The 18,919-nt window shown below is 41.9% G+C and overlaps 1 protein-coding gene across 1 annotated transcript; it reads left to right on the top strand.

Moving 5' to 3' along the window:
• The first annotated feature begins 949 nt into the window (after window positions 1-949).
• On the top strand, window positions 950-8,974 carry MRPL15 (mitochondrial ribosomal protein L15). The gene is made up of 5 exons (XM_035126052.2): window positions 950-1,196; window positions 2,567-2,715; window positions 4,059-4,224; window positions 5,313-5,436; window positions 8,281-8,974. Exons 1-5 carry the CDS (start codon window positions 1,080-1,082, stop codon window positions 8,616-8,618), a joined length of 894 nt encoding a protein of 297 aa, XP_034981943.1. The 5' UTR covers window positions 950-1,079; the 3' UTR covers window positions 8,619-8,974.
• The last annotated feature ends 9,945 nt before the right edge of the window (window positions 8,975-18,919 follow it).

Here is an 18,919-nt window from a genome sequence, read left to right as displayed (position 1 = left end):
ATTCACAGCAGTGGAGCTCTGAAATGCCACCCACCTCTTGAAATCCAGCTGACACCAATATTGGCTGCCTTTTTTTTGCTGCTAGCTAGATTTATTTATTCATCCAGGCTTTTAATGATGTGGTTTTCTTGACACAATAAGACTGTAATTCTATCCCAACCCCCACCCCACCCCTGTTTAGCTGGGAGGAAGCCCAGTGGGGTTACTTCTGGGTAGACATTAGGAAGGATTTCAGCTGAGGCTACTGATTTTGTAGTAAGGAGGTATGACTGACTTTCTATTGTAATTTTTTATTGGAATTGTGTTGCTGTTTTCACTGGAATGGTTAGCTTGGTTTTATATTTAATGTACTCCACCCTAGAACCACTTGCGGTTCAGAAATGAAATAAATGAGAGAGACAGCTGTTTTACAGGAGACAATGTATTATTATTATTATTATTATTATTATTATTATTATCATCTAATTTATATACCGCCCTATATCCGGGGGTCTCAGGGGGGTTCACAGAATACAGTACTGTATAGTAAACGTAGAAATCCAAATGCAGCGCAGCTCTGATTTGGTGGTGGTGTCAGTGTGCTTCCACCTACAACAGAAGCGAAGTCTGGAACCGTTGTCCTTCAAACTGAGATGTGATGCCCATTCCATTGAATTCAGACACGTGCTTCCGCTCTCTCAAAACAATATTTTATTTATATTATTTATATTTATTTATTTATACCCCGCCCATTTGGCTGGGTTTCCCCAGCCAGTCTGGGCGGCTCCCAACATGATAAAACATCAAACATTAAAAACTTCCCTAAGCAGGGCTGCGTTCAGATGTCTTCTAAACGTCAGATGTTTATTTCTTTGACATCTGATGCGAGGGCGTTCCACAGGGTGGGCGCGGTACCAAGACAAAACGAGGAACTGGGAGAGGTGCCTCTCTAATTTTCTTTTCTCTACAGCTACAGCATGGGGTGATGGTGTTTCTGCGCCGGCGCAGAGCCTGCTGATTGGTTCTCTCTCGGGCTCTTCCGCCGCGCCGCCGCTTCCTCACTACTGCATTCATTGCCCTTCGCTCGCGCCAGGGGAGCTATGGCAGCGCAGGCTGGAGGAGTCGGAGGGGGCCGCGACAAGGCCTTGGAGCTGCTGCGGACCTTGCCCAGGGTCAGCCTCGCCAATCTGCGGCCGAACGATGGCGCCCGGCGTCGGGTGAGTTGGAAGCTGGCGGGTGAGGAGGGAGGCCTTGGCCCCGGGGCCGCCTCCCTTGACGCTGCTGCGTTAGGCCGCCTCTGCGCTGCTAAGCGATTCTCCCTCCCTCCCCTCATTCAGTGCCGCCTCCCCCCCTTTTTTTATAGAGTCACGGGTGTCTCTAAAGGGACCCAGAGGAAACGAGGGGCATGTTTAGCTTTTTTCCCGTAAGTGGCCCCCTTCTATGACTTCATTTTCTGTACATGGTGGCGACCTTAGAAATACAAAAGGATACCTGTGTGCATGTTTTTACTGGACCCAGTCATATTGTATCTGAATACACATTATTTTACCTAGAACCCTGTAGCATCTTAAAGTCTGCTCAGTTTATAGTGCATGATATTTACTAGGAATGAGCCTGCTTCTTCTGAGGCATATGTAATTACAAATCTTACAGGTATATGTATATATATACACACAAACACTAATATTTAAAAAGCTGTGACCAGTGCCCAATGCCCATATATTTCAGTCATAGGTTTTTTTAGCATTGTTACGCTATTCTGTCCAATTTCCATATTCTAAAAATACTGAAACACTAGGCTACATAAACACTATACTTTTAAAGCACACACATATCCTAGGAGGATTGTGTTGACAGGAATTGTAACTCTGAGGGGTAAGCTACACTTCCCAGGATTCAGGGGGCGGGCGTGCTTTAAATGTATGGTGTGTCTCTTGTGAGAGAGTAGTTAAAGTAGTTAGAATGTATGAAATCTGGGGAGGATTTTTTTTTTTAATTGAAAAGGTGACGTGTAATTTATGCTGCATTCATGAAGCAATATTCTCTATTCCACTTGCTTGACGTTTTATATAAATAATAGTAGAAACAAATTGAATTAGTCCGTATGCACAAGGAATGATATACTTTAAAAGTAAGCTGACACCAAAAGATGGAAATAATCTCTTGCTCACAAAATCTTATGTCACAATATACTAGTTTGTCTTTATAATGCCATGGGAATCAGTCATTTTTTCTGTATGTAGCAGTGAACCCATTACAAATTGTGGAATTTATTTTTAGACTATTATCTGACAGCTTCCATACCTACCTCTTTCCTACTCACTTTTCTACACCACTTACCTTGCTGTGGATTATGCAAATTAATGGAGTTTTATTTTGTTGTATGTCCCAAAATTTCAGACCTTATTTCCTATACATGCTTACTCAGTATTAAGTATCACTGTTCATTAGGGATTTTTTTTCCAAGTATATGTGCACAAGATTGTACAATCTTCTATGATTTTTTTAAGGTGTCACAGAACTCTTCTTCCACAAATAAACTGAATATGTGTTATGTAACAAACTGATGTTTGACTATTTCCTTTAGGAAAAGAGTCGGCGTGAAAAGTCTCAATGGATGAAAACAACTCACAAAAGCCAATGGAGAAGAGGAACTCGTCCTCGGTTAGGCTTTGAAGGAGGCCAAACTCCATTTTATCTAGTTATTCCAAAATATGGCTACAATAAAGGTCACCAGTAAGTTTGCTTCCATGATCATTTTCTTTTTTAAAATGTCTGTAGTCAAAATTTATTGAAAGCACAATCCAAACTCCTAGCTGGGAACAGTGGGGTGGACTGCTGCATCCAGAGCCCTCCAGTTGTGGCAGTGAGGGCAGGAGGTAATTTAAATCATTTTTGCTGCACCATCTCAATACTGGTGTAGTTGAAGGGCACAGATTGGGGCCATTGTTAGTACCGTAGCTGGGTCAGCTTTCAAAATCAATAAACACCACTATTTTAGGTCTATTAATTTCATGAGTCTACTCTGAGTATAACATACCTGGATGTAGCCTAGTGTTTTACATTTGGGGTGGGGGGTTGTGTCTTTTTAAAGTAAACCATGGTACAGTATCACTACATGCAGACATGTAGAAGAACTGAAAAGCGCTGCTGTTTAAATCACATGCATATACTGTATTTAAGAAGGTAAGGCAGAACAAAGATGAGATTTTTCATGTCTGCGCCTAAATTGTTGAGAAATGAAGAAGAAACTAATGATTTATTTTTCCAGCCTCTCACAGAGGAAAGAGGATTAGGAAAACACTCTTTTGATTCAAATTACTATTTGTTCCACCATTCTCAAATCCAAAATCAGACCTGAGGTGCCTAGATTAGAAGTAGGGGGTGACTTGATGCGCCAGTCATAACAGATGATGAGGCTGTGCATTGCACTCAACAGCAGAACTCTACTTAGTTTTAATCTGGCACTGTACTTGGTTGTGTACAGAAGTGAGATCAATTGGTGCGCAGCTTAATCTTTTGCAGCTAGAGTCAAGGAACACTATAAAAATGCTATCAGCAACAGGATAAAAGATTGGAATCCTATTATAAGGAAGGAACGAGAAGCAAAAATTCTATGACAGTATGTGAATATTTGGCACGTGCGGAGACCATCCATGGTCTGGAAAACCTATCTTGTTCTTGCAAGAGATAAGTGTGTATGGAGTGAAAATCTCTCCACCCCACTCAGTTCAAGCAGCTCTTCCCTCATGCCTCATTGCAACCAGTATGTTTTTTAAACCCCAAAAAAAGAAAGATAAAATTCAGTGGGATTACTTTCCAGGTATGATGGGGATAGGGAACCTAGTGCCTCCCAAAAATTGTAGAATTTTCAGTAGTGTGGGATTAAGGGTACTATAGTCCAGCAACATCCCTGTGATGGATATCTTGGGTTGCACCATTTGCACTTAATCCAGTACTAGAGCAGATTTCACCCACTTCAGTGAGACTTTCACAGGAGGAGCTTTGCAGTGCATTTTGTGCCTAGTATATTCTCATTAGTTCTGAAACTCTAAAACAGTTTTCCTTTGTTTGTACAGCCTCAGGCGCCAGTATCCACCTCTCTCTCTCAAAAGGCTACAGTACCTGATTGACTTGGGTAGAGTTGACCCCACACAACCAATAGACCTCACGCAGCTGGTAAATGCCAGAGGTGTAACAATACAGCCACTCAAAAGAGATTATGGTATCCAACTTGTGGAGGAGGTAGGTCTGTAATGCATGATATTTTAAGCCATTTAGTTTTGGGCATGTTCTGTTTGTTTGTTTGTTTAATAGCTGAAGACAAGTAGGTATCACTCCACTAGAGAGCAGTATACATTATCAGATTGCTTGGTTTTGTTTTGCTGGGTAAGACACATTCTAAAATAAATCAGATTATTTTAACAATGGAAAGCATGGAAAAATAGATGAAAATAGATGAAAGTTAAATCCTAGTTTGGTGAGTAGGAGATGTTTGATCAAAATTATTGGTGTTGTCAGGTCTTGCACACAAGTTTTTTAAATGTAACATAGATTCCAGAGATGAATGCAGCAAAGTCGGTGAACAATATAAGAATTAATTCAGAGTCCAAAGATGCAACTCATTCCTGTGCCATATGGCATTTTGGATTTGCATAAACAATCTGCTTTTCAAACTCCAGAGGATTTCAAATCTGTTTGTTGTATGTCAAAGGAGTCTACTTTTAAATAGCAGAAGAAAGCAGCCAAAGGTTTTTTTTCTAGTCTTACAGCTACTTCTGTGAAAACAAATGTTGCATCATGTCAGGTTGACTTGCTGGTGTGAGTAGTTAAAAGTGAATAGGTTTTCAGTCTTTTTTTTATATATAGATGTTTTTGATGAAATTCTACATTCTGTTGTAATGGCAAATACGAAATAATTTCTGTGATTCTAAATATGAAAGGAAGTGTTGAACCCTATTGAGCATCAATCCTGAGTGCAGCAGGGTAGTTATTTCATATTTTCAACTGGGCTCCCCAAAACAGCAGCTTAGACCCTACCCTATGTTTCTCAAGCCAACTCTCAGGAGAGGATTTCTGAAGGGGTACAGAGTGGAAGAAGGGATGGGAAATTTTCTTTCTATTTGAGTTACACTGGTTTGGATACCAATATAAGGTATCCTTTGCTCTCTTTTGATGAAAAGTGCTGAAAATTATGTTATATTTCATGCACTTGAACTTCTGAGACCTATTAAAGGTTTTTAATTCTCTACTGCATAGTATAGGGCATGATAGCTGAATAATATGAGCGTTGATCTTTATGTGACCTAACCACTCTTCGTGTGAACTTGTAGGGTGCTGATACATTTGCAGCAAAAATTAATATTGAAGTGCAGATAGCATCTGAACTTGCCATTGCTGCTGTTGAAAAAAATGGTGGCGTTATTACTACAGCCTTCTATGATCCAAGGAATTTGGGTAAGAATTCTCACTGTCCAAGTGTTCAGTATTTTCTGTTTCAAAGTTTATTTTCATCGCAGGTCTTTATCAGCATATACAGCTAGTCTTTTAGATGGTTCTTGGGGGCAACCCTTGCATTTTTCAGCAACAACAAAATGCAGAAATGAACTGTGCAGAATTTCACCTGCCATTTTAGCTGGGCTGGTGTAAAGGGTTGGCATTCTTAGGCCTGCATCTTGCTATGGAGCTCATTCAGAAGACATGGATCCCCCTGCCCCTGCTGCTCTATCTCCTTTCTCTTGCTGCTTGAGTGAGCAGCAGCTGGAACAAGAGGAGGAGGGAGCAGTACTTTTCTTGCCCTCTGAACAGTCATGCAGGCTGAGCCCAAAAGAAGAAGCAAATGAATGGCCGGCAGTTATCTGTCTGGAAATGGTTGTAAGCAACACAGATCTGTTACCTATGTTGAGGAGGAGGTGGGCCGACTGGGCACATCTTGCCCATGGATCCTTCCTAAACCTGGCACTGCATGCTTTCCTCATCAGCATGGCTTTAAATAAACTGGTGTGTTAAAATTGCACGAGGGTCTCTATTGCTTCCCCCCCCCCCATCAACCTTTCACTTCATGTGTTTTGATTGCCTGCAAATCAGAGACCATTCCTCATTCAAACGAACTGGATTTAGTCTACTGTGTCTCCATAATAGAATTCCAGGTGCTTCCCTTCCTGTGCTTTCCTTTTGCTATAGGAAGAGTAAATACTGCAAAAAAGGTCTTGCCTATTGAGCTTTTTGCCCTTTCAGTCCTGTAGATTTATGTGATTACTTTATCTATGTATGCAGCTACTTAAGCTATTAGCAGGGATCTAAAGAACAGGATCTTCCTCAGCCCTGTCAAATGTCACTACTGAGGAAGTTACCTGAAGTTAGCATTGCATTTGATGTTAATATAAGGAGAAGGCATTATAGTACCCTGGACCCAGATGGTTTATGGCTTTAAAGATTTTATTAAAAAAAATATCCAAATTTAGACCAGAAGCAATTGGATAGCTAGTTAAGGTCATCCCGGATTAGTGCTTTATGAACTTTGTGGTCTGGTCCAGCCATTTCATTAGAATCAAAAATGTTTTCAAAGGCTGTTTCATGTACATCACAATATGGTAAACTAATTGATACATTAATAGAGCACATAAGACAGTGGCTAAGCCCATTTTATCACAAACTAGTGTATTTCAGCCCGTTCAATAACGGGCTCTAGAAAATCCTGGGGTTCGGAGAAGCGCTTGCTGGGGTTCGGAGAACCCTGGGACCTGTCATTGCTGTCGGCGGCAAGGGGACAGGAACGGAGGAGGCGAAAGCGCTGCTTTCTCCTCCTCCATTCCTCTCCCGCAGCCGCCGACAGCAAGGAGACCTCCCAGGGTTCGGAGAAGCGCTTGCGCAGCGCTTCTCCGAACCCTGGGACCTGTCATTGCTGTCGGCGGCAGGGGGACAGGAACGGAGGAGGAGAAAGCGCTGCTTTCTCCTCCTCCGTTCCTCTCCCGCAGCCGCCGACAAGAAGCAGACATCCCACAGTTCGGAGAAGCGCTTGTGCAGCGCTTCTCCGAACCCTGGGACCCGTCCTTGCTGTCGGCGGCAGGGGGACAGGAACGGAGGAGCGCTTTCTCCTCCTTCCTTCCTTCCTCTCCCCCAGCCGCCGACAGGAAGGACGCGCACACTCTCTCCCCCCCCCCGCCTCCTCCAACCGCCGCTCCTCTCACGGGCCAGGGAGGGTTGTGAGGAGGCCTTCGCCGGCCTCCACCCTCGCTTCCCTGACGTGCCCTGCAGTGAGGCAGTGTCCGGCGGGAGCGGCGGTTGGAGGAGGCAGAGGGGGGGGGAGTGCGCGCGCGCAGTCTCTGCTGTCCAATCCCTGTATCCCTGGGGCACATGCGCAGTACCCCAGGGACACACGGGACAGCTTGGACGCAGGGACAACTTGGACATTATTATATAGGATGGGTGCAGTAGATTTGTCAGCCAGTGCTGGAGAACAATCCACCCGTTTAAAACTGTTGCTTTGGCAATAGAAGTACTTGAAAGCTATGGAGTATGATTCCCTGTCCAGCAAAGGCATATTTCCCCATATCCAGATCAAGTGGCCCATTTGCCACCAGTAACTCATTCTTGTCTGGATTCCTCTTTGGTGTGTTCACCATCATCCAGGCAGTTTGGCCAGTTTCCCTATGGAAAATAAAGGGAACAGACTTCATGTTCTCTATGCTTGACTCTTAATTGCTATAGATGAATGCTGATTCAGTACAGAAATCTGCTGTTGTGTAAACCTAATGGGCCCATATAAGTTAAGCGGCACCTTTTCTAGATTAATTCTGAATTTTGAATGTCATTCCTAAGAGATTTCCCCACTAGAGGTATAGCAGGTGTATATGGTTTGGGGCACATTAAGAATTAAAATATTTCTAAACCACCCTCCATCAGTTATGATTTAGGGAGGTTTACAGTCAAACACCAAAGCATTACAACATGAACATTCAATCAATAATTTCAATCCAATTTGTAACCATATAATCAGAGGAGCTGACAACATCTATCAATTTGTAGCTGGTCTCCAAAGACCTAGAAGGAAGAGGTAGGTCTTCAGCCAGTGCTTAAAATCCACTTAGAATCCCGTAATGACTGTGTCAGTCTTACCTCCAAGGGAAAGGTGTTGCATAGATAGGGAGCCACCACAGAGAAGGCCCTATTCCTCACTCAACAGCAGGATGTAAGCTAAAGAACACAATACTTTCATACTACACCCACCTTTCGGCAATGAAATCACAAATGCCAGAGTAGCTAATACTGTATATTTTTGTTCCATTCTTTTGCACGTAGGTGTTCTTTGCAAGCCAGTGCCCTTTTTCCTACAAGGCAAGCCTATTCCAAAGCGAATGCTTCCTCCTGAAGATCTTGTCCGTTACTATACAGATCCTAATAATCGTGGCTACCTGGCTGATCCATCGAAGATTTCAGAAGCAAGGCTAGAGCTTTCCAAGAAATATGGTTATGTCTTACCAGATATTACAAAAGATGAACTCTTCCAAATGCTGAGCACACGCAAGGACCCCAGACAGATTTTCTTTGGCCTTGCTCCAGGTTGGGTGGTAAACATGCCAGAAAAGAAAATTCTGAAACCAACAGATGAGCGCTTGCTAAAATACTACAGCTCATGAATGGTCAGGTTGGAGGCAACTGTTAAAAGAACTCAATACACAAAACTGAATTGTCACTGTTTTATATTAATACACAGCTAGTCACAGTACAAATAAAATAATAAAATGTTGACTGTATAATAGTTTCATAATCTGTTTTTTTTTAAAAAAAAATCCTCCTTTACGTGAGATAAGTTGATTGGTATCAGGATTTCCTCCTGAGTATCTAACAAATGAGCTTTTCACCTGCATACAATCTGCTTTACAGTGTACGTATAATACAACACCATCCTTTAGCTTATGCAATTGTTTCTGGTATCATATAATCCAGGGGTCAGCAAACTTTTTCAGCAGGGGGCCGGTCCACTGTCCCTCAGACCTTGTGGGGGGCCAGACTATATTTTTTTGGGGGGGGGGGAATGAAGGAATTTATATGCCCCACAAATAACCCAGAGGTGCATCTTAAGTAAAAGCACACATTCTACTCATGTAAAAACACCAGTCAGGCCCTGCAAATAACCCAGAGATGCATTTTAAATAAAAACACACTGATTCCTGGACCATCCGCGGGCCGGATTGAGAAGGCAATAGGGCCGCATCCGGCCCCCGGGCCTTAGTTTGCCTACCCATGATATAATCAAATATTTTGTTTTAGAATAGTAATCTCTGCGGCTTCCGGATTCAGCGCCAGCGTCGATCGGCGGGGTTTCGTCTCGTCTCCGAGACGGCCCGTCTCTGCTAGGAGTGGGGAGGGCAGCGAGAGCAACGCTGCGCCCCTTAGAACCTCGGGAAGGGCGTCCCGAGGGCAATTTGCTCGGCACAGACCCAATCCGGACTCCCCAACTCTTCGGTTAGCTCTAATAAGAGCTCCGGAGCGAGGAGGGTAGAAGTCGCGGGGGCCATTTTGAGCGGCAACGTTATTCTAGCAGGGAGAAGCTTCAAGCCGAAGGCGGAGAGCGCTGGATTCTTCCGAAAATAAAACGATTGGAAAAGACTGTAAGTAACCTCACGATTTGGATTATAAAACAATTTGGTCTGGGAGAGAGGGGAGAAAAGAGGAAGCCACCCCCCCCCACGGCAACAAAGAGACAGTAAATAGAAACCCGAAGCCATAAACAGAAGATTTGTAATTCAAAAGGATCCCTCAAAGGCATCAAAGAGAATATCCCCTTTGATGCAGGGTGAAAAGGGGAGAGAGACTGTGGTTTATGACTGCCCTGCAGCAATGAGGTAAAGCCTAAGAAAAACCTTTCTTTCCCTCGGGAGCCGGCAGCCTAGGCAATTCAGTGAGTTGATCAGGATTTATAAGTCAATTTTTACTTCACTTTGTATTTCTGGACTTTGTGGAATTTCTTTTTTGGCTTAAGTGCTTGTGAAATGTGAGTTCGAACTTTATTGTTAACAAGACTTGAAGAATGCAGCCAGCTTGTTAAAATGGAGTCGAGAAAATAAACTGTGATCATATTCCACCCCACGTGATAAGTTTTGACCTTGGCAGGACTGAAATATGTCAACAAAAAAGTGTTCCCCTGAGTTCCAGCGGTCTGTTTTGACCTTAATGTGGGAAACAAGAATAGAGTTATGTCAAGAGGAGACACGACGACAGGAGTTACAGCAGAAATTTCAGGAGGTGATGGCGGAATATGATTTTCTAGGAGATGAAGCTTTTGACACTGAAAAAGAGCAATGTGAGAATGACAATGATGGGGAAGGAAAAGATGAAGATGAGGACTGTGATGATTCAACACAAAATGAAACACACCATGAAAAAAATGATGACTCTACTCTACAAAAAGTTGGATGGAGTGCCCTGTCTTTGAGGGGGGCACGATTGGTATTATTGGAACTCCAGAACGCCCACAGGGAAGAAGGAAAAAATATGCAGAGAAGAGAAGAAATTCAGGGGTCCTGTATGGTGACCTGGATGGCAAGAGACTGTAAACAGGGGGTGGGGTGAAGGGAAAGTGATGTTGTGATTATAAGGATGGATTAACAGGTTTATAACTGGTCTGCTGATTTTGGAATTTGCTGGATTGGGGGGGGTGGAGCCGGTAATCGGGGATGTAAGGTTAAATTGAGAATAGTTATAGTTTTAAAAGTGAATGGATTTTGGAAAATGTGAAAATATGGAGGCTTATAGAGGGAGAAAAAAAAATTAGGCACGGGAAGAGAAAATGGGAGTTTGAATTTTCAGTGATTTGAATATTAGATGAAAATGTTAACAATTGATTTATAAGTTGTATAAGATACAAAGGTGTATTTTTATAAAGTAAGAAACTGTTGCAGATGATAAAAAAGGGATGAAAACCGGGGAAGGGGGGGAGGGGAAGCCCATAAAATATGGTTTTTCAACTATGAATGCAAGAAAAATTTTTCTGTTTTGTATTGTTTTTTTCTTTTTCTTTTTTTTCTTCGCCCTTTCTTTTTCCCCTTTTTTTCCTATTTCTATTTTTCTCTTTTTTTGGTATAACAATAGATGGTTGGATGGATGTCCTCCTGCGTACTGCCCTGGTTTGCTGGAGCTCCCTGGTGGCAGGGGGGGGCTTTGGGGTCAGGGGAGGGGGAGGAGGACAGAAATCCAAGCATAAAATGGACCATTTCTGACTGTTCACAAACATGGGATACTTCTGTGGCAGGGGAGGACCCATGTGGGTGGGTAGGAAGGAGGTGGAAAAGGGGTTTAAGTATGTACCGTTTTTTTTGTTTTTTTGTATTTTGTAAAATTAATAAAAAGTATGTTTAAAAAAATAAAAAAAAAAAGAATAGTAATCTCTGCAACTATATGTAGGCATCATAGAGAAAACAAATCAGCTGGCACATATGAGCCTCCGATTTCCTCTGACTAGTGTTGTCTGCTCCCCTTTCCCTAGCCCCACAGTCTCCTTTCTCAGGCTTTAAAGCATGCTGCAGTGCTGTCCCTGCTTCCTCTGCTGGCTCTTTTGCTCTGATCCACTTGTCAAAACTACTAGAATGCTTCCTTTGATGCTGTAGCACAAAACTCTGTTTGAGCAAGGAGCTAACCAGATGGCACAGAAGTGGATTATACATATATTTTTCAATATATGAAGAAGCCACAACTGAGTCTAAAGGCAGGTTATTACTCTGCAGTATAATTGTGGTAGCTGTAGATGTGGATACACCAACTATACTGAAGCAACTGAACTCTGGATTTTTCAGTAATAGTCATGTCAAACTCCCATGCCTCAGCAGGGAGTTACCGGTAGTTCCATGGTCAGGGGGAAGGCATAGCAAAAGCCCTTTGTTGTGTGCCTACCAGATGTATGAGAGGTGGGGATGCCCTTGAAAAGGGTATGTTACATCTGCAGGTTTTGTAAGAACTTCTTTTAAAAATCTGCCTGAATAATCGGAGCAGCTTTTTTGGGGGGGGACACAAGAAATTCTGCCTTTGTTAATCCCTGTACTAAATGGTCTGATCTGTGTGTGTCAGATCAATGTGCAGATTGAAACTTAAAACAATCCAACACATTTCCTTTTCTTATAATGTTGCAACACAGTTCTCTGTAGTTTAAATGTTTATATAAATGTTTTGGAAAGAATACAGTACTTAAATAAGTATTAGATAGAAATTTGCTTTAAAAATAACTTGCAGATTAATGCCCCAAATGGAACAGAACTATGGGTAAAAACATGCAAAAGTGTCAGGCAGTAGTTCCACACACCTTCTTTTTCATTGATTAAACCTTTTTAGTTGAGTAATGGTGGCAGCCCTTTGAATTGCAAGCTTTGATCTGCTTGCCAAGTGCCAGGCATGTAGTTTTTGTAACTTCTGTGCCAAAGTAGGCATCTTTCTTTAGGGTAGCACCTTCTGCTAAAAATAAAGGCCTCCATTTTAAACCCAGCACGTAATGTAAACACATGTTTCATTTTAGAGCATCCTGTTCTGTATCCTGATGATTATTGGGTTAAGAAGTGATACCTCTTGTTGTTGCTGTGCTGCTGCCTGGTTTAATTTGGAGAATGTGGGGCGAGGGGAAACATTTATTGCTTTCCCTTATTTGTGCTACAGTCTTCTTGGCTTTTTTATGAATCAATTCACAATTGTACTCTGGAAATGGACACATTCAACAGGAAAGCTACTAAACTGGCAACAGGAGAGGAAGTTAGTCATCTAAATGAAGAGTGGAAGACAAAAGTGTTATATTATTTGTATATTCCAGCTCAATAGGTTTTTCATTTCCACTCAATTCTTTTTAGTAGGATGAACAACTTGGGGTGTGTGTGTCCTTAAAAACAAAACAGCATACTTTGGCTAGTTCTGTATTCTAAATAAACCTCAGGTGAAAGGGAAACTCTGATGAAATGATAATGGGGAAAGAATGAAAACAGGAAACAGATGTCTAGTGACGTGCACTGATTGGATAGCGCTTATTTATTAAGCACCATCTTAGTCACAAGGCAGCTGTATCCTGACACCAATATTATAATGGTATCAATACCTTAAGAGCCAAAACAGCCACGTTCCACAAAATCCGGTCATTATATTTTATAAAGGTGATCCTGTAATTGACTTACAATTGGAGGGGGCAGTATTGGCTAAACACACTGCCTTTCTGAAATGCAGCCCACCGCTAATATACTTTATAGACTTCTTGGTATCTTATAATAGTAATTGTTTTGTTTACAAGTTTTATGACTGGCAACACTGAAGAGAATTTGCTATTCATTACGTTGTCTCATGAGACCAACAAAATCTTAGGCAGCACAATAACTTTTTTTTCCAAAGGAACAAGGATTCTAGCAACAAGGTCCCTACTGCTCTCTTAAAAAACTACTCTTGCCTATGTTGCTCTGAAATGTTCCAAAAATGCACCTAAAGCGAAGTGCATTTTTCACATGTTCAGGATGATTCGCTGTTTTGGCTTTCCTGTTTTGTAGCATACACAGAAATCTTGGAATGCCATAACAGGAAAGGCACTTGCTCACTTGCCACTGGAGAAAGATTTCATTTCTGCCAGGGTATACAAGAGGAATATTTGCACAATAATTTAAAAATTTCCTAAGGTGGAGGAAAATAAGCTTGCGTCCAAAGCTGCAAACGCTGAAGAAAGGTTTATTTTGCTTTCAGGTAAGATTAACATTGGTGCTACAGCTGAGAACCTACTTAAAATGACTACCATTGTGTAGATTTAAACGGAAGCTGTGAGAAGCCATTGCTGGACAGCAGGAGTGGGGAGCAAGTGCTGCCTAAGTTCCTGGGGTTGGGGAAACTTTCAGCATTTTCCCCTGTCAGCGAAGGGAGGCGCCTAGAGATAAATCTGATGGTGAACCAGTGACTTTTGTCTCTGAGGATGGGGAGGTGATAGCACTGGTGTAAACAAACCTTCCAGTTCTAGCATCTATGGGGGAGTACCCACCTCCTTGCCCAGTCCCATGTCCCAGGATGTCAACTGAGCAAATAGCTGTGCTTGCCCTGCTCTTCAAAATAAGAGTGCAGGGTCATAGCAATTGCTGGGACGTCTTAGGTTATGCATAGCCTTGTATCGTATCTCTGCAGTGCCTTGCGACTTTGTAACCTGTAGACCCATGTTGGGATGCTGTACTGACTTAAATAAAGCATTTAAAACTGCCTACTGTGGTGAAAGTTCGAATTCCAAGTCAGGCAGGGAGAGCAAAGAGTCCAAGACAGTTGGTGCAACAGGCAAAAAAATCATGAAGTTGTCTTCCAAAACCTTCAACAGTTTGCAAGTGGTCCAGGTGGGTTGGTTGGGAACCACTGTTATATATAGTATATTTGTAATATGTGAGTGGGACGTGGGTGGTGCTGTGGGTTAAACCACTGAGCCTAGGGCTTGCCAATCAGAAGGTTGGTGGTTCAGATCCCCGCGACGGGGTGAGCTCCCGTTGCTCGGTCCCAGCTCCTGCCAACCTAGCAGTTCAAAAGGACGTCAAAGTGCAAGTAGATAAATAAGTATCGCTACAGCGGGAAGGTAAACGGTGTTTCCATGTGCTGCTCTGGTTCGCCAGAAGCGGCTTTGTCATGCTGGCCACATGACCTGGAAGCTGTATGCCGGCTCCCTCGGCCAGTAACGCAAGATGAGCGCCGCAACCCCAGAGTCAGTCACGACTGGACCCAATGGTCAGGGGTCCCATTACCTTTTAATATGTGAATATATCCTAGTTACTTTTGCTTGGGTGGCCATACTCAAAGAGTAGGCCCATGGAAATCAGGAGACTTTAAAATTAGTAATAATTAATGTAAGTCCGTTGATTTCAATACATTTACTTGGAAGAAAAGAATACTATGTCTATACATCAGTAAGGTCAACTGATCACCCAAGTAACTAGGGTTAGGATTGCAGCCTAAACTGGATACCACCCTTTGCTTTTATGTTGCTTACTACTGATTTTAATAATTGGTAGTTTCCCCCCCCCCCAAAAAACCTCTCTGTTGTGGCATATGCTTTGGTATATGCTTTTTAAAATTTTATATTTTACAAAAATATATTTTATATTTTTTGTCCAACATATGTTCAAATTGGCTTACAGTAATAAAGAGGGATGTGGAAATAACGTTGCCATGATTAAAATGAGCAGTAAGCAAGATTCCAGTAAACAAAATAACTCTAAAACATGAGTATCAGCCAGTCAAAATGTTCTTAACGGAGGTTATTCTCCAGCCTGTGGGCAGCAGCAGCTGCTGTGGTTGGGGACTCCTGTAAAAAAAAAAGCAGGAGAACACTAGGGGGTGATATTACACTTAGTTTATGATGGGATGGTGTTCTTAAAATCAGTCATTGTCCACTCCATTGCTGGCTGGTGTTTTACAAATAGCAACAAATTCAGTTTCAGTGCCTTATGAAAGGAGGATTTTAGAATGTGTATGAATACATTTTGACTACAAATACTCCAAAAGATATTGGGTATTTATTAAAGGGGAAGCAGATTGAAAAGATAAAAGAATTTCAGGGTGGGGGCATGAAGTGAGGGGGGAAATAGAGGTTTCTGGAAGCTAGTGGCTGAACAAATGAGAATCTTACTGTTCTGAACTTCCACCCCTATTCTCATCATAAGATTTAAAGTCTTTGAGGGTGTAGGACACAACAAATAACCCACTTGATCTTCATTCTACTTTCCGGTGGAAATTGCCCAAAATTGAAGAGCTTTGAAGAAATTAAGAAGATGGGATTAACTTGGTTAGAATTTCATCAACTGAATGCAGTCTTTGAAAAAGATAAAAGATCGAAGGGATTTGATAATGAATTATCAAATCTGGAGAAAGATATCTTATACAATAATCAAAAGACTATCTAAAATATATAGAATACTGATAAATTGGCAAGTGAAAGATGAAGAAGTTAAAAATGGGATGGGAAAATGGGATCAGGACTTAGGCCACGTGATAGAACTTGATAAGTGGAAATAATTATGGACAAAAATATATAAAATTCACAGCCTGTTATTTAATAAAAGAGAATCTTATGAAAATGCAATGCAGGTGGGACTTGACCCCTGTAAAGCTGGCAAAAATCAATAAAACCCATAATAAGTTTTGGAGGTGCAAAAATCAAATTGGAACCTTCTATCACATGTGGTGGGCATGCCCAGAGATTAAAAAATTCTGGGACATGACCTACGAGGAGTTGAAGAAATTATTAAGAACTACATTTTGTAAACAAAACAAAACAAAACACCCCAAAGCATTTCTCTTGGGAATTTTGACAAACAATTTCCCCAAAGAAAAAATAAGACTATTTCACTATGCTACGTCAGCAGCAAGAGTATTGGTGGCTAAATATTGGAAGGAGGAACACATACCCACCCAAGAGGAATGGTTGTGTAAACTGAGCGAGTACTTGAAACTCGCAAAGCTGACAGATATAATAAGAGACAAATCAAATAAGACAGTTAAGAAAGAATGGGAGTACTGTACCTAAATAAATATCTGATGAGCCAAGGTTCAGCAGTGAAGACCTGGTTGTATCTAGAATAACTCTGCAAAGGTAAAAAGCTCCCTGATACCAAGATGAGGGATGTACTGAAATACTGGTAAGTGGGTTTTAATTAGGAATAATGAACTGTTGTGAGACTGACGGAAGTCCAAAGAACAAAAGAATATGAATACCTAAGAAGTGTCAGCTTTGTAGGAAAATAGACGATATATAAGATGCAATTGTTTAAAATATATGTGCTTGGTTTGCAAAGTCTTAGCTTAATAATGAATGAATTAATGCTGTTCTATTTATGATTTTACATTAATATTTAACTAGATTATGTAATTTATTTAGATTTCTGCTTTTCTGCTTTCTTTTTCTTTCTTTTTCTCTTTTTTGGTAACCTTTTAAAATTTCTTTTCCATTTTTCACGTTTGTAAGTTTTGATTTGTTTGTACCGTATTTACAAAATAACTAACAAAAAACAAAAAACAGTTTACAGTCTTAGAGGGTGTAGGACACAACAAATAACCCACTTGTTCTGCATTCCACTTTCCAGTGGAAATAGCTGTGGACCTTACAAGTAATTTAATCATTTAATGATACCATATATTTTTCAGTAGCAACAATATTTGGAAATAATCCATTTTCTCCAGTCTGAGTTGGGGGAAAAAATCATACTGAACAAGCTCTTGGAGATTGACTATACTCAATAATCTTGATTTTCATTGCAGTAGTCAAATAATAATAATAATAATTTATTATTTATACCCCACCCATCTGACTGGGCTTCCCCAGCCACTCTGGGTGGCTTCCAACCAAATATTAAAAACAATACAGCATCAAACATTAAAACCTTCCCTAAACAGGACCGCCTTCAGTTGTCTTTTAAAAGTAAAATAGTTGCTTATTGCCTTTACATCTGCTGGGAGGTCGTTCCACAGGGCCGGTGCCACTACCGAGAAGGCCCTCTGTCTGGTTCCCTGTAACCTCACTTCCCGCAAAGAGGGAAGCACCAGAAGGCCCTCGGCGCTGGATCTCAGTGTCCAGGCTGAATGATAGGGGTGGAGACGCTCCTTCAGGTATACAGGACCGAGGCCGTTTAGGGCTTTAAGGGTCAGTACCAACACTTTGAATTGCAGTTTCCAGGTCACCTTCAAAGGTAGCCCCACGTAGAGCGCATTGCAGTAGTCCAAGCGGGAGATAACCAGAGCATGCACCACTCTGGCGAGACAGTCTGCAAGCAGGTAGGGTCTCAGCCTGCGTACCAGATGGAGCTGGTAGACAGCCGCCCTGGACACAGAATTAACCTGTGCCTCCATGGACAGCTGTGAGTCCAAAATGACTCCCAGGTTGTGCACCTGGTCCTTCAGGGGCACAGTTACCCCATTCAGGACCAGTGATTACTGGAAAAGACTCCTTCAGCTTACCTGTTGCTTGATCAAAGAATCACAAGCCTGGAGATCACCCATTCATAAATTGTGCATGAGACTGTGCTCCCCATCTGATACTTGTACATGGGACTGATTTCAGGGAGGAAAACAACTCTTCAGAGAACAGTTTTGTCAAGGGAGCATTCATCATGCCTTCACCTATGTTTGCAAGGATAAAATGCTCCATTCAGTGCTTATGCCAGAGGTCAGTATCATTAAAACATAGGAAGCTACTGTATACCAAATCAGGCCATTGATCCATGTAGCTCATCAGTATCTGCACTGACTAGCAGTGGCTCTCCACTATTTCATACTGCGAACTTCACACATCCACCTGGAGATGCAAAGGACTGGACCTCCTACATGCACAGCAGAGGCTGTATCTCTTAGCTACAGCCTTTTTCTTGCCCTGCCCCACATTCCAGTATGGAACCCAATGCAAATCCCTGCAGCCTTTTAGCCCTGCTCTCCTCCTCCTCCTGGATGTTCTTGCTTGTTCACTTGCCATCGCTGAGTTACCAAGTGATGAAAGGAGTACGATGAATGAGCAGTAACTTGCACACACCTTGTCCTCGCCTTTTCTCTTTCCCTCACTTTCTCAGAGGTGGTTATTTCTGGGCCTAGAGGGACTGGTAAGTGAATCCATAGCAGGGGACCTTCAAAACCAGGAACTGGCACTTCCTACATTTAAAGTTACCATTTCAGTGCTGTCATGTGTGGTTTCAAACTGATTCAAGCTTATTGCACTTTCTGTCTTTGCATTATACCACCCCTGTAGCACAGTCCAACTAAGGCCACATGCCCAACCTAGATTTAAAGCACTGTGATATCACTTTAAGCAGTCATGGCTTCCTCCAAAGAATCCTGGGAACTATAGTTTGTTGAAGGTACAGGATTGTTAGAAGCTGCAATGGCCAGAGTTCCTTGTGAAGGGATTGATTATTAAACCACTCTGGGAATTGTAGCTTGGAAGAGATAGGGGTCTTCTCACAACTAT

The sequence above is a fragment of the Zootoca vivipara genome, chromosome 8 (genome assembly GCF_963506605.1).
Source record: "Zootoca vivipara chromosome 8, rZooViv1.1, whole genome shotgun sequence".
Classification (NCBI taxonomy): Eukaryota; Metazoa; Chordata; class Lepidosauria; order Squamata; family Lacertidae; genus Zootoca; species Zootoca vivipara.
Note: the sequence above shows the minus strand (reverse complement) of the source record. Positions and strands in the feature narration are given on the sequence as shown.

Bases quoted from the DNA above. Each gene is read 5' to 3' on its own strand.
- MRPL15 (XM_035126052.2), top strand. From the start codon at position 1,080: ATGGCAGCGCAGGCTGGAGGAGTCGGAGGGGGCCGCGACAAGGCCTTG. The intron at 4,225-5,312 runs GTAGGTCTGTAA...GTGAACTTGTAG, and splicing joins GTATCCAACTTGTGGAGGAG to GGTGCTGATACATTTGCAGC. The intron at 5,437-8,280 runs GTAAGAATTCTC...TTTTGCACGTAG, and splicing joins CTATGATCCAAGGAATTTGG to GTGTTCTTTGCAAGCCAGTG.